Source organism: Chiloscyllium plagiosum, chromosome 3 (assembly GCF_004010195.1).
Source record: "Chiloscyllium plagiosum isolate BGI_BamShark_2017 chromosome 3, ASM401019v2, whole genome shotgun sequence".
Taxonomy (NCBI): domain Eukaryota; kingdom Metazoa; phylum Chordata; class Chondrichthyes; order Orectolobiformes; family Hemiscylliidae; genus Chiloscyllium; species Chiloscyllium plagiosum.
The window spans coordinates 136,659,050-136,675,161 of record NC_057712.1 but is presented as its reverse complement, the minus strand read 5'-3'; the positions used below and the strand labels follow the sequence as shown (position 1 = coordinate 136,675,161).

The following is a 16,112-nucleotide window of genomic DNA, read 5'->3' as shown; positions in this document are numbered from 1 at the left end:
GGGCATATGATTGATAAACATACAGACCTGTATATACAAATGATAAATTCTGATCTCTGTATGTAAATGTTTACGTATGTATGGCATGACCAACTGTACAGACCATCAAATTATTTTATGAATAAAGTATATTTTGAAAAAAAAAATTCTGATGAAGAGTCACGAGGCAAGGTATTGACTCTGCTTTCTGCCCACACACATTGCCAGACCTAATTTTCACCAGCAATTTCAGTTTTTGTTTCAGATACTCAGCATCCACAATTCTTTGGTTTATTTCCTAAAATCCGGATTTGTTTTCCCTCATGAGATGTAGTCATTGTTGGTCACACCAGCAATTTTTGCCCACCCCTAGTTGCCCCTTGAGAAGGTGGGAGTGAGCTGCATTCTTGAACTGCTGCAGTCCATGTGTTGAAGGCAGACCGACAATGCCCTTAGGGAGGGAATTCCAGGGTTTTAACCCAGCAACACTGAAGGAAAATAATGTATTTCCAAGTCAGGATGGTGACTGGTGTGGAGGGGATCTTGAAGGTGGTGGTGTTCCCATACATCTGCTGCCCTTGTTCTTATAGATGGTAGAGATTGTGGGTTTGGAAGGTGTTGTCTGAGGATTTTGGTGAGTTTCTGCTGTGCATCTTGTAGGTAGTACACACTGTTGCTACTGAGCATCAGTGATAGAGGGAATGGATGTTTCTGGGGCTGCTTTATCTTGGATAGTGTTGAACTTCGGGAGTATTGTTGGGGTGGCACTCATCTAGGTAAGTGGGGAGTATTCCATCACACTCCTGATTGTAACTTGTAGATGATGGACAGGCTTTGGGGAGTCAGGAGGTGGGTTCCTATCCTCTGACCTCCTTTGTAGCCATTGTGTTTATGTGGCAAGTCCAGCTGAGTGTCTGGTCAGTGATAACTCCAAGAATGCTAACAGTGATCACAATACCACTGGTTGGCAAGCAGTGGTGGTTAGACTCTTTTGCAGGACATGGTTATTGCCTGAATTCAGTGCAATCATTAGATAACATCCCCACTTTGGACTCCTTCTTCTGACTCAAGGCTCCTTTGACAACACCTTCCAAACCTGGAACCCATACTACCTGAAAATGATAGATGTTATTGGAGAGCAGCAGATGCTTGGGAACACTAACAGCCACTGCCCTCCAAGTAACTCCCCATCCTGGGATGGAATGGTAGAACTATGGGACAAACTCCTGGAATTCCTTCCTCACTGCATATGCAATTCAAGAAAGCATCACAGCAATGTTTCTCTGGGGCAGTTAGGGATGGACAATAGGTGCTGGTAAACCCTCTGATAGACTGGCTGCTGATATCCAGTACAAGTCAATGATCACAGGACTCACCTGTACTGAGATGTATTAGCAGGCAGAAAGGATCAGATATATATATATCTGTAAATAACCTTGTAAAAGGATCAAGTACCCTGTCCGTCACTAACTCATTCTCAAGTTTTAACATCTGCTTCCACCAACAGTGCACAGGAACAATCCTCCCTCATTGTCAATCTCTTACCGAATGTCCCTCAAGCTGGCTGTTTTTATATCGATGTTGTCAATGAAAATCTGACCCTCGCTCAACTCCACCAACCGGAAGAGTGCCAGAAACAACGTAGACTTTCCTGAGCCTGTCCGTCCAACAATTCCCACTTTCTCTCCTGCACCAATCTTCAGACTAATTCCATCGAGAGCATGAGGAAGTCCCTCCCGATATTTAAGGACCACATCCTTGAACAGTATCACACCATGCTGTGGCCACGAGGAAGGAACCTACAATGACAACAACACAACAGGTTACTTTGTAGCGTGCAGAAACAATGTCAAATTGTAGCATGCTGAAACAATGTTCTCTAACATGTTCTATGTAAAAATGGTTGGAAAAACAACTGAATGTTACTTGCATGACACACAGACAGCAATATGCAATACTGCAGTATTTTATAGCATGGATTCCTTTATACAACATACTCCAGTTGGCTTGGTGCCTTCAGTCTCGTGCAGGACAATGGACAATATCGCCAGCAGTCCGAGTCCATTCCAGTTTGGGTGGGTCCACGATTGAAGGCTTTCCTTCAGTGTAATTTGCCAGGTTTCCTTTGGCTAGCCAAAGCCTTCCCTTACCTACCTGCTGGTGTCTGTCCAGTTACTGTCAATGGCTATGTCCAGGAGACAAGTTACAAATCCAGCCAGTCTCACAATGTCCTGTCGATATCTTTGACCGGCCTTGTGGACCCCTTGTTGATGTGGTCTCTTCAAGTGGTGCCCAGCATCTTATCCAGGTTGTAAATGCCCAGTTTGGTGACATGTTTGCTATACTCTTCCATGTTTCATTGGCACAGCTTGCAGTTGGTACATTGTGGTCATGTAGAGTTGCAGTTTGATGGTTGTGTTAATGGTGATTGATGCCCACAGCTACTGGAGTCATGAAACAGGCGATGGCTGCTTGACTAATTCTTGTGGACCAATACATCACCCTCCCAGGAGATGGAGCTCCCTCGATAGCAGAACTGATTGACGGAGTTGGGGGTTGCATCCTGTCATCATTGCCTGAGCCTTCTTAAGCTTATATATTGACCAATCTTGGCATTTCTACAAATTGAGGAGCATACCCAATCTTTAGCCAGCAAGGCAACATTGTCTGTGAAATCTAGCTCCAGCAACTGGTCATGTTGGCACAGGATGACAAAACCTGCCCTACCCATCACTTTTGTTATGACGGAATGAATGGCCTGGGGACAGTAAAGAGCCTTGGCTTACTCGATGAATACGTCCTTGCTTTTCCAAATGTACGTAGCTGCTGTCCATCACCAAATGTCCATCACCCTGTGAACTATGGTTCAATACACCAAAGTTCATGTCTAGATCAATAATGTACACAATGAACAATAAAGACTCCAATATTGACACCTGGGGTACACCACTGGACACAGGCTCCACAACACAAGACAAAATCCCTTTGACCATCACACTCTGCCTCCAGCCAGTAAGCCACTTATGGATCAAACCTCCAAACTGATCTGGATCCCAGAGATCTCCACCTTCTTTATCAATCTCCCAACTGAGAACTTCGCAAAAGCTTTCCCAAAGTCCATGTAGACTAAGTCTACTGCACTGCCCCGATCACACTCACTGACAGGTAAGGTCAGAGCGTACACGCCGCCCCGATCACACCCACTGACAGGTAAGGTCAGTGTGTACACACAACCCCGATCACACTCACTGACAGGTAAGGTCAGTGGGTACACACCGCCCCGATCACACTCACTGACAGGTAAGGTCAGTGCGTACACACCGCCCCGATCACACTCACTGACAGGTAAGGTCAGTATGTACACACAACCCCGATCACACTCACTGACAGGTAAGGTCAGTGCGTACACACCGCCCCGATCACACTCACTGACAGGTAAGGTCAGTGCGTACACACCGTCCCGATCACACCCACTGACAGGTAAGGTCAGTGCGTACACGCCGCCCCGATCACACTCATTGACAGGTAAGGTCAGTACGTACACGCCGCCCCGATCACACCCACTGACAGGTAAGGTCAGTGCGTACACACCGGGACGATCACACCCACTGACAGGTAAGGTCAGTGTGTACACACAACCCCGATCACACTCACTGACAGGTAAGGTCAGTGCGTACACGCCGCCCCGATCACACTCACTGACAGGTAAGGTCAGTGTGTACACGCTGCCCCGATCACACCCACTGACAGGTAAGGTCAGTGCGTACACACCGCCCCGATCACACCCACTGACAGGTAAGGTCAGTGCGTACACGCCGCCACGATCACACTCACTGACAGGTAAGGTCAGTGCGTACACACCGCCCCGATCACACTCACTGACTAAGGTCAGTGCGTACACGCCGTCCCGATCACACTCACTGACAGGTAAGGTCAGTACGTACACGCCGCCCCGATCACACCCACTGACAGGTAAGGTCAGTGCGTACACACCGCCCCGATCACACCCACTGACAGGTAAGGTCAGTGTGTACACACCACCCCGATCACACCCACTGACAGGTAAGGTCAGTGCGTACACGCCGCCCCGATCACACTCACTGACAGGTAAGGTCAGTGCGTACACGCCGCCCCGATCACACTCACTGACAGGTAAGGTCAGTGCGTACACGCCGCCCCGATCACACTCACTGACAGGTAAGGTCAGTGCGTACACGCCGCCCCGATCACACTCACTGACAGGTAAGGTCAGTGCGTACACGCCGCCCCGATCACACTCACTGACAGGTAAGGTCAGTGCGTACACGCCGCCCCGATCACACTCACTGACAGGTAAGGTCAGTGCGTACACGCCGCCCCGATCACACTCACTGACAGGTAAGGTCAGTGCGTACACGCCGCCCCGATCACACTCACTGACAGGTAAGGTCAGTGCGTACACGCCGCCCCGATCACACTCACTGACAGGTAAGGTCAGTGCGTACACGCCGCCCCGATCACACTCACTGACAGGTAAGGTCAGTGCGTACACGCCGCCCCGATCACACTCACTGACAGGTAAGGTCAGTGCGTACACGCCGCCCCGATCACACTCACTGACAGGTAAGGTCAGTGCGTACACGCCGCCCCGATCACACTCACTGACAGGTAAGGTCAGTGCGTACACGCCGCCCCGTTCACACCCACTGACAGGTAAGGTCAGTGTGTACACGCCGCCCCGATCACACTCACTGACAGGTAAGGTCAGTGCGTACACACCGCCCCGATCACACCCACTGACAGGTAAGGTCAGTGCGTACACGCCGCCCCGATCACACTCACTGACAGGTAAGGTCAGAGCGTACACACCGCCCTGATCACACCCACTGATAGGTAAGGTCAGTGTGTACACACCGCCCCGATCACACCCACTGACAGGTAAGGTCAGTGCGTACACGCCGCCCCGATCACACCCACTGACAGGTAAGGACAGTGCGTACACACCGCCCCGATCACACTCACTGACAGGTAAGGTCAGTGCGTACACACCGCCCCGATCACACCCACTGACAGGTAAGGTCAGTGTGTACACACCGCCCCAATCACACCCACTGACAGGTAAGGTCAGTGTGTACACACCGCCCCAATCACACTCACTGACAGGTAAGGTCAGTGTGTACACGCCGCCCCAATCACACTCACTGACAGGTAAGGTCAGTGCATACACGCCGCCTCAATCGCACTCACTGACAGGTAAGGTCAGTGTGTACACACCGCCCCGATCACACTCACTGACATGTTCCCCGTTGTCAGTTGTCTGTCCTGGGATGGAGTAATAAGGATGTGAAAAATTGGATGGTTTCCTTCTGTTTCTTTGACACTTAATGCTGTCGAGTTTGCTTCGATTTTTCTCAGTGAAGCAATGCTTTGGTCAACCTTTCGTTTCCATGACTTGTTGACACGTTGTGAGGTTTTAATGGCACAGCCCGTCACTGTTGGCCATCTTTAACTGCCTTTGAGAAGGTCGTGGAGAGTTTTCTTCTGTGGCCACTGCACGTCCTGAGCTGTCGAGACACCAATAGTGCTGTGAGGTTGTTCAGGATGATGTTGCAGGACTCAGGAATAAAGATTGATCGTGATATGGACTGACCGTCAGAATACTGGGTGGCGTGGCAAGTAACTCGCAGGTGGTGGAGTTCGAATCTATCTGCTACTCTTTTCCTTATTGGTCACCATGGGTTTGTGTTTGAGAAGGTACTTTCCTGGAGGAGGGCATTTCTCTGTGGTACACATTACTTTGTGTTGGTCATGGAAAGTGTGACTGTTTAAGGTGATGAGGAGAAAGTGAGGTCTGCAGATGCTGGAGATCAGAGCTGGAAATGTGTTGCTGGAAAAGCGCAGCAGGTCAGGCAGCATCCAGGGAACAGGAGAATCGACGTTTAAGATGATGGACAGGGTGAGCACTAAGACGCTTAAGTTGTCCTGGATGGTGTCGAGATTCTTCAGCATTCCATTATTCCATCATGAGTCAGACGCAGATTGTGGATAGGCTTTGGGAATCCGGAGTGTAAGTACTCACTATAGAATTCCCATTCTTTGAACCAACGTTTCAGCCACCATGTTTATTTGACTCATATAATTCCGCCTCCTGTCTGGAGTGAGGTGATGGACTAGTGGTATTATTGCCGGACTTTCAATCTAAAGACCCGGGTCATCTTCTGGAGATCCAGGTCAATGCCCACAGATGGTGGAATTTAAATTCAATAAAAGAAAATTTGGAAAGAAAAGTCCAATGATGACCAACAGTTCATTGTTGGTTGTCAGAAAAAACCATGTGGTTCACGCATGTTCTTTCGGAAAGGAAGCTGCTGGCCTACTCAGTCACCCTGTGGGCCATTTCGGACGGGTAAGAAATACTGGCCTAGCCACAAATGCCCACATCCCACAAATCAATCAAATAAAAACCCGGGATGTTCAGTTCAATTGGTCCAGGTCTATACCCACACTCTGATTTTGACTTTAACACATGCGGTGTAATACAGTCTGAACATAACATGAAGCCAATGTATTCCCTTCCACTTGTTTCACTCTCTCGTTCCCTCACCATCATGTGGAATCTCCTTCATTCTCCGTTTGTCTAAGCCATGTTAGCCATCACGTTTGCTTACCTTTCCTCACTGCTCTGTGTTCACCCGTCACAGCTATTGTGGTCATTTCAGATTCAACTATCTCTCCCGGCACTTGTCAATGTCATATCAATATCTTTGTTTCTCTCTCCCTCTCTCCCCCTCTCATAAATGCAAAATCTCTCATACTGTACCTAAATTCCTTCTTACCTCGATATGCCCCTCCTGAGGTTCGATGGGAATCTCAGTGAAATATTCATCCAGCCGTTCCACACTGACCATCTGTGTTTCAGTCTGTGTGAAGCTCGATATTACCCCAGACAGCAGATTTGTGATTGACAGTGCATAGGACATCGCAAGACCCACGAGGCCTGAGTGAACAGGAAAAAGCAGCAGAGCCATTACAAAGCCTTAATGTACAAAATACCACTGGTTACTGCAGGTCAGAATGAAATACAATGAAACATTCACAAGCAGTGCCATAAAACTGCATTCACACAAAGTGTCAAACAGTTGCATTTACTTCCAAGTCAGAAGGCTAATGGTTCAAGCCACATGCTGGAGACTTCAGGGGCAATAGTGCAGTCCGGAGCATCAAATTACAACGTCAGTGGCCAAAAACAGAACACATGATTTTCAACTCAGCCAACAGTGAGGTCATCCATTTGGGACTAAAGGAGGACAGATCTGGATTGGATACAGAACTGACTTCAAGGTAGACAACAGAGGGTGGTGGTGGAGGGTTGCTTTTCAGACAGGAGGTCTACGATCAGTGGAGTGCCACAAGGATCGATGCTGGGTCCACGACTTTTCGCCCCTTACATAAGTGATTTGGATGTGAACATAGGAGGTATGGTTAGTAAGTTTGCAGATTACATCAAAATTGCAGGTGTCGTGGACAGCGAGGAAAGTTACCTCAGAGTACAACAAGATCTTGATCAGATGAACCAATGAACTGAGTAGTAGCAGATAGAGTTTAATTTAGATAAATGTGAGGTGCTGCATTTTGGAAAGGCAAACCAAGGCAGGACTTAGACACTTAATGGTAAGGTCCTGGGAACATAGAACATACAGCACAGTACAGGTCCTTCGGCCCTCGATGTTGCGCCAATCTGTGAAACCAATCTGAAGCCCATTTAACCGACACTGTTCCATTATCATCCGTATGTTTATCCAATGATCACTTAAATGCCCTTAAAGTTGGTGAGTCTACTACTATGGCAGGCAGGGCATTCCACACCCCGACTACTCTCTGAGTAAAGAAACTATCTCTGACATTTGTCCTATAGCTATCACCCCTCAATTTAAAACCATGTCCCTTCATGCTACCCATCCCCATCCAAAGAAAAAGTCTCTCACTATCCATCCTATCTAACCCAATGATCATCTTGTATGCCTCTAATAAGTCGCCTCTTAACCTTCTTCCCTCCAACCATAACAGCATCAAGTCCCTCAGCCTTTCTTCATCAGACCTTCCCTCCATACCAGACAATATCCTACTAAATTTCGTCTGAACCCTTTCCAAAGCTTCCACATCCTTCCTATAATGCGGTGACCAGAACTGTACACAATACTCCAAGTGCGGCCGCACCAGAGTTTTGTACAGCTGCAGCATGATCTCAAGGTTCTGTAACTCAATCCCTCTACCAATAAAAGCCAACACACCGTATGCCTTCTTAATAACCCTGTCAACCTGGGTGGCAACTTTCAGGGATCTGTGTACATGGACACCGAGATCTCTCTGCTTATCTACACTGCCAAGAATCTTACTATTCGCCCAGTACTCTGTATTCGTGTTGCTCCTTCCAATGTGAATCACCTCACATTTTTCCACATTAACCTCCATTCGTCACCTCTGAGCCCAGCTCTCCAACTTATCCATGTCCCTCTGAAATCTACAACATCCTTCATCACTATCCACAACTCCACCAACCTTAGTGTCATCCGCAAATTTACTAACCACCCTTCTGCACCCTCATCCAGGTCATTTATAAAAATGACGAATAGCAGTGACCCCAAAACAGATCTTTGCCGTACACCATTAGTAAGTGAACTCCAGGATAAACATTTCCCATCAACCACCACTCTCTGTCTTCTTTCAGCTAGCCAAACTGCTAAATCACCCTCAATCCCATGCCTCCGTATTTTGTACAATAGCTTACTGTGGGGAACCTTATCGAATTCCTTGCTGAAATCCATATACACCACATCAACCGCTTTACCCTCATTTACCTGTTTGGTCACCTTCTCAAAGAACTCAATAAGGTTTGTGAGGCATGACCTACCCTTCACAAAGCTGTGTTGACTATCCCTAATCAACTTATTCCTTTCTAGATGATTATAAATCCTATCTATTGTAACCTTTTCCAACACTTTATCCACAACCGAAGTAAGGCTCACTGGCCTATAATTACCAGGGTTGTCTCTACTCCCCATCCTGAACAAGGGGACAACATTTTCTATCCTCCAGTCTTCTGGCACTATTCCTGTAGACAATGACAACATAAAGATCAAAACCAAAGGCTTGGCAATCTCCTCCCTCACTTCCCAGAAAATCCGAGGATAAATCCCATCTACCCCAAGGATTTATCCTAACATAGTTAAAAATCACACAACACCAGGTTATAGTCCAACAGGTTTAATTGGAAGCACACTAGCTTTCGGAGCGACTGAAAGCTAGTGCTTCCAATTAAACCTGTTGGACTATAACCTGGTGTTGTGTGATTTTTAACTTTGTACACCCCACTCCAACACCGGCATCTCCGAATCATCCTAACATAAGCCTTCTTCTTCCTCTTGACAAGAGCTTCAACTTCTTTAGTAAACCACAGCTCCTTTGCTTGACAACTTCCTCCCTGCCTGGCAGGTACATACTTACCAAGGACACACAGTAGCTGTTCTTTGAATAAGGTCCACATTTCTATTGTACCCATCCCCTGCAGTTTCCTTCCCCATCCTATGCTTCCTAAATCTTGCCTAATCACATCGTAATTGCCTTTCCCCCAGCTGTAACTCTTGCCCTGTGGTATATACCTATCCCTTTCCATCGCTAAAGTAAACATAACTGAATTGTGGTCACTATCACTGAAGTGCTCACCTGACTCCAAATCTAACGCCTGGCAGGGTTCATTACACAGTACCAAATACAATGTGGCCTCACCCCCTGTTGGCTTGTCTACGTACTGTGTCACGCCCAGAAACCCTAGCCACACTAGCATATACCAAAGACATCTTGGAGCTGACTACCAGACTATTCTGCCCCTTGGCATCATGTAACCAACAAACCTACCAACACACTGAAAGAGTTACTGGTGAACCTAAAGGACCCTGTAACAATAACCAGCAAAAAGCAAGACTTCTATAAAATACCCTGCTAGGATTATAACAAACACTACATCGGACAGACAGGCAGAAAACCAGCCACTGGGATACACAAACACTGATTAGCCACCAAAAGTCATGACCCATGGTTACTGGTATCCTTACATAGAGACGAAGAAGGTCACCACTTTGGCTGGGACTCCCTTCTCCCCCTCTGGAGCCCCTCCCTTCTCCCAACTGGAGCCCCCCCTTCTCCCCCTCTCCCCTCTGGAGCCCCTCTGCTCTCCTATACCATCGTGAGCCTATCTTCAGTAAACCCAAATGAGAAACAGCTCCTTTCAGATTGTCTCTGTTCCAATATGGGTTGCTGCCATTGTGTGGTAACGTTTCTTTCTGCCCTTGTTTTGTGTTTGATGCTTGATGTGGTGATCTCACTCCTAAGATGCTCCAAATTTGGAACTAACCCTGAAGAAATTGTAATATATTTCGAGTTCAGGATGTCTGAATGAAAAGTTGAGATGGTGATGTCGCCGTGTCCTTACAGGCCTTGCTGTTATCAGTAGCAGGGCTTGGGGGTGGTTGTGAAGCCATGATGAATTGCAGCAGTCCATCATGTTGATGGTATAACTGCAATCTCTGTGCCCGACTGATGGAAGGGGTCTGATCAATGGATCACTGCATCCTCATGAAACTCAGGTTGCTTGAGTATTGACTGAGCTGCAGTTATTGAGGTCAAGATGAATGCAGTTTGGGTACCTTCACAATGACAGTGGTGGTCTTGTGCTGGTTCATTGTACTGTATATGTTGAAGAGGTAAAGCAGTGAAACCAGGCTAACTTACCAGGATTACCCCTTTTCAGGCCATGCTCAATAATAGCAATAATAGCAATGGAAGTTACCACGGCAACACCAATCATCTGCAGTCTGATGTCAAGCCACTGCACTGCAGTGTTGCCAATGTAAAGGCAGCGCTGGTTGAGCTCCAGACGATGAGTATTCTCCTCCTCGAACCTGAACACATCATCAAGAGAAAATTTAACAAAAGACATCTCAAATAATTGGACAGCAACTCTAAGAGTACACGTTCACAAAACCTGACAGGAAGGCAACCTGGGAGCTCATCTCAATGGCACTCAGGCAACAAGGCGAAAAGCATGATGTCAATTCTGACAGATAAACACTGCAGGTTGGACCCGGCACTACTTCCTTCAGGAGACACTTGAACATTTTCCTACTGAAAACAAACTGCCGAAAATTGACCTTTTTTTTATCTTCCACCCTTTATTGACTAAGACACTGGGAGTTTTCCAATCCTCTAGAATTTCCAGAATGTAATGAATCTTGGAAGATTACTACCAGCGTATCCATTATCTCTAAAGAAATCCCTTTTATATCCCTGAATGTATTCCATTAGGTCCAGGGCACTTTAGTAGCCCCCTGAGTATTCTGTGCACTTTTCCATCCTGATAGTTATTATGTTCACTCCCTCTCCTCCTTTTGCTTGATTACTTAGTCATGTTAGATAGTTTTTCGAGTCTGCTCCTGTGAAGACTCGCCTGCCATTTCCAAGTTCCCCCTTATTATTTCACCAGCCTTGTTCTCTCAGGGGCCTGTGCTCCCTTTGGCTTCTCCCTTCCTTTTTATAGAGTTAAAGAAGCTCTTGCTGACTGTCGTGATGTTAATTGCAAGTTTACCCCTCAAGTCTATTTTCTCCCTCTTTATTAGTCGTTTAGAGTCTTTGTTGATTTTTAAAACTTTCCTAATCCTGCTTTACCACAATCTTTGCCACATTGGTTTTTTTTTCTTCCAATTTGAGGCTATTTTTAACTTCCCAGGTAACCCATGGTTGGTTTCTCCCCTTCCTCGAATTCTTCTTCCTCACTGGGATATATATTCGCTTTGTGAAACGATATTTTGAAATGCCTGCCATTGTTTCACACCTGTCTTTGCTACTAAACCCCTTCCCCAGCTCACTCAGGCCAACTCTGCCCTTGTTCCTTTGGAATTAGCCTTATTTAAGTTTCACACTGTTATTTCCAACCCACGTTCCTCCCTCTCAAACAAAATAATAAATTTGACCATGTCACTATTCCGGAGGGGACGTTTTATCTGCCATATTAATTAAACCTGCCTCAATACACACCATCAGATTCAAAATAGCCTGATCCCTGACTGGAGTCAAAGAGTGTGGTGCTGGAAAAGCACAGCCAGTCAGGCAGAACCCAAGGAGCTGGAGAGTCGATGTGGCGGGCATAAGCCCTTCATCAGGAACGAGACTTGTGGGCCGAGGGGGCTGAGAGATAAATGGGACAGGGTGGGGCTGGGAGGAAGGTAGCTGGAAATGCGATAGGTTGACAGAAGTCAGGGTGATGGTGATAGGTCAGAGAGAAGGGTGGAGCACATAGGTAGGAAGGAAGATGGACAGGTAGGACAGGCCATGAGGGCAATGCCGAGTTGGAAGGTTGGATCTAGGATAAGAAAAGGGGAAGGGAAATGAGGAAACTGGTGAAATTCACATTAATCCTGTGTAATTGGAGGGTCCCAAGGCAGAAGATGAGGCGTTCTTCCTCCAGGGGTTGGGTGGTTAGGGTTTGGCAGTGGAGGAGGTCCAGGACCTGCATGTCATTGGAGGAGTTAAAGTGTTCAGCCACAGTTGGAACCACCACATATTGTTCTATGAAACAATTCCAAATACATTCGATGGATTCTTCATTGTGGCTATCCCTGCCAACCTGACTATGCCAATCTACATGAAGATAAAAGTCAGTCATGGCGACCACACTGCATTTATGACATGTCCTCATTATTTCCTGATTTTACTCTGTGCCCTGGATAGTTACTGTTGGGGAACTCATAGACTACTTCACCAGAGCCCTCCTTCCCTTTTTATTTCGGATTTGCACATGTATGGATTCGACTTCTGCCTGGTCAAGATTATTTCTAGCTATCAAACTTATTCCATACTGCACCAACAATGCTAACCCAACCCCCTTCCCACTCTGCTTGTATTTTCAAAATTCACACACTTTGGAATGTTCAATTCCCAGCTTTGATCAGCTTGTAACCATGTCTCCATAATGGCTGCAATAACAAACCCACTAACCTTTATTTGTGAGATTAAATCATCTCGTTTGTTCCAACTATTACATGCATTCCAGTAAAGAGCCATTAATTTTGTCTTTGTATGATTTCTTTCCCTTTTTGACTCTATTTACTGTTGTATTTCTATGTTTGTATACTCTGTCCATTCCTGTCCACTCTGGGTATCATTATCCAACTAGCTGCCCTCCAACATTGCCATATCCTCTCGCTTAGCACTTTCCCGAACCCTCCCCAACCCCCAGCAGTTCTTGCTACCGTACGTATTCCACCCATATTCACCAAGCTCCCCCAAGCCTCCTGCTCTTCCTGCCTGTCCTGCTGTAAATTGTGCTAACAAGAGGAAGACATGATTTAATATTTTGAGGAGTTCATTAAGAGTTTGGGGCTGTGGTATTCAGAGGTCTGGAGGTCTCTTTTGTATACAAGGTTTTCTTTGACTGTAAGCATCAGGGTTAACAGTTGAATGCAGTGAGAAAGGTAGAAACAGGAAGAAAACAGCATTGTTCCCCAGCAACAGGAATTCAGTGGCATATAGTCCTTAGATAGCATAAGCTGTCAGATGCTGGACACTGAGTATAGTGAAAGTAAGAGTGAGTTTAATTTGTAGGAAAGATACTAACTGAAGATAACCATTGAGTGAATGTGCAAGAATTCACTGGAAAGAAAGAGATTCCAGCTGTGCCAGCTAGAACAAGAAAGCCTCAGAGGGAGCTAGCAATCACACAGCACAGGGGGAGGGAGAGCTAGCAATCACACTGCGCAGGGGGGGGTTGGAAGGGTATATTGCCAAGATATCACTGCGCTTTGTACACCTGGTTGAAGAAGGAAGGTCAGACAGTAGTCCCCTGTAACTATCCCCCTTTCTGAGGTACCATTGGGGGATATGGCTATGCAGGGCAAAGCAGTGGGAGCTAACCTTGTGGCACCACAGGTGGGTCTGCTGTACAAAACCGGAGGAAAACCCAGCACTATAGCGTAAGGGGATCCATTGTAAATGGAACAGACAGACATTTCTGCAATGGCAAGAGAGTCCAGGATGGCATGTTGGGTCAGAAATACCTTTTCATGGCTGCAGGGCATTCTGAAGGGAGAAAGTAAACCGGTAGAGACGGTGGTACATATTGGTACCAATGACTTGATAGAAAAAGGGATGATGTCCTCAATTTAGGAAGCTAGGAAGTGGATTAAAAAAGCAGGACCCAAAGGATGGCAATCCCTGGATTACTTCCACGTGTGAGTGAAATAGAAAGAGAGTACTTATCCAGAGGCATTTGTAGCTGGCAAGATGGTGCAGGGAGGAGGGCTTTAGATTCCTGCGACATTGAGACCCCTCTTGGGGGCAGTGGGACCTGTGCAAGGCAGATGGGTTCCTCCTGAACTGAAATGGGACCAGCAAAGAATACTGCTGTCAGGGAGGGTTCAAGCTAACTTCACAGAAGAGTGGGATCCAGGCAGAAAATATTAAGCTGAAAAAGACAAACTGCCAAAATTAGAAGAGACAGCAAAGCAGTTAGGGAGGCAGACACATTACATTTCAGTTAAAGCACAAGGGAATTTGGCAAAGTTGGATGGTACTTGTTTGAGTGAAAGGAGTCTGATGAACAAGGCAGAAGAGTTGAGGGTGCAAATTAACACAAGGAGATACAATGTCACTGTATCACTGAGATGTGGTTGAGAGAGTGGCAGGATTGGCAGCTCCATCTTCCAGAATATATGGCCTTCAGGTGAGACAGGGAAGGAGGATTCAATAAAAAAGGGAGTGTTCCAATTTTGACGAGGAAAACTATTACAGCAATAAGGAGAGATGACAACTTAGAAGGCTCCTCAAATGAAGCCTTATGGGTAAAACTTAAAAAGGAGTACTCACATTACTGGGAATGTCCTAGAGGCTCCGTTAGCGAGGTGTGAGAGAAACATAAGAGCAGATATGTAAGCGAACTGTGATGATACTGTTCCTTTAACAAGGTTATGTTGTTCTTGGCTTTTTTGTTTCAGAGAGGTCGTAAAGGACACAAACTCTGAAAAGTCGAAGTTGAAGGTTTTAGGGCCAGTTTGATTATAGCTAACAGATAGTGCCTCAGGAAAAAGGCTTTCGAGACTTTTAAAAAACACTTGCCCAATGAAAGGGGAATGTCCAGTTCTCCCAGCTCCGATTCGCTCTGGTTTGGTCTGGTTTTCATTGAAAGCAGTCAGGTAGTTTTCAATCTGCTGGACCTAAAGAAGCAGGTCCACACTGATCCTCCTCTCTCTGACAGCTCTCCTGTAAGACCCTGGGTTTGATTTTACCTTTTGTGTGTTTATGGGGATTGTTGCAAGTATTTGAAACAGCATCATTAAGTTGGGATAATCTGTTGGGTTTTCAGATAGGGTAAGTTATAGTGTTTTCTTTTGTTTGTGTTTCATTCAGTATTCTTGTAAATAAACTTGGTTCTGTTTAAAACTATGTGGTTTGACCAGCTGCATCCCTCTTGTATTATCTGCATTCCACCTGCTTAAACCAACCAGCAAAATAAGGGTCTGGGCTACCTTCCCGAAATGTTTTGAGGGGGTCTGGCCTGGTCCATAACAGAGGGTTATGATTGTGGCGGATTTCAACTTGCCCAGCATTAACTGGTGTAGTCCTGGTGTGAGAGTGAGCGGAAATATAAAAATGCACTCAGAGGGCCAGTATGTAGAAGGCGCCACAAGAGAAGGGGCCATCCTGGATTTGAAGTTAGGTAATAAAGTCAGGCAAATCATTGACTTCGCTGTGGGGTGCGCATTGCAGACAGTGATCCTAACTCAGTTAGATTCAAGGTAGTCACAGAAACAAACTTCTTGAGGAAGTGGTGGCTATAGAACATAGAACATAGAACATAGAACAATACAGCGCAGTACAGGCCCTTCGGCCCTCGATGTTGCGCCGATCCAAGCCCACCTAACCTACACTAGCCCACTATCCTCCATATGCCTATCCAATGCCCGCTTAAATGCCCATAATGAGGGAGAGTCCACCACTGCTACTGGCAGGGCATTCCATGAACTCACGACTCGCTAACATCTGTCCTATACCTACCCCCCCCCCTTAATTTAAAGCTATGCCCCCTTGTAATAAATGACTCCATA

General features: G+C 46.4%; 1 protein-coding gene across 1 annotated transcript in view; it reads right to left on the bottom strand.

Annotated features, from left to right (window-relative positions):
* Positions 1–641: 641 nt before the first annotated feature.
* The window catches only part of abcc10 (ATP-binding cassette, sub-family C (CFTR/MRP), member 10), a 133,504-nt gene continuing 118,033 nt past the window's right edge, over positions 642–16,112 (bottom strand). Inside the window, exons 14-16 of the mRNA XM_043675575.1 lie at positions 10,747–10,916; positions 6,795–6,955; positions 642–1,778 (exon numbers count right to left, since the gene is read on the bottom strand). Coding sequence (XP_043531510.1) covers positions 1,521–1,778; positions 6,795–6,955; positions 10,747–10,916 — 589 coding nt within the window. The 3' untranslated portion in view covers positions 642–1,520. The remainder of the gene's footprint in view (positions 1,779–6,794; positions 6,956–10,746; positions 10,917–16,112) is intronic.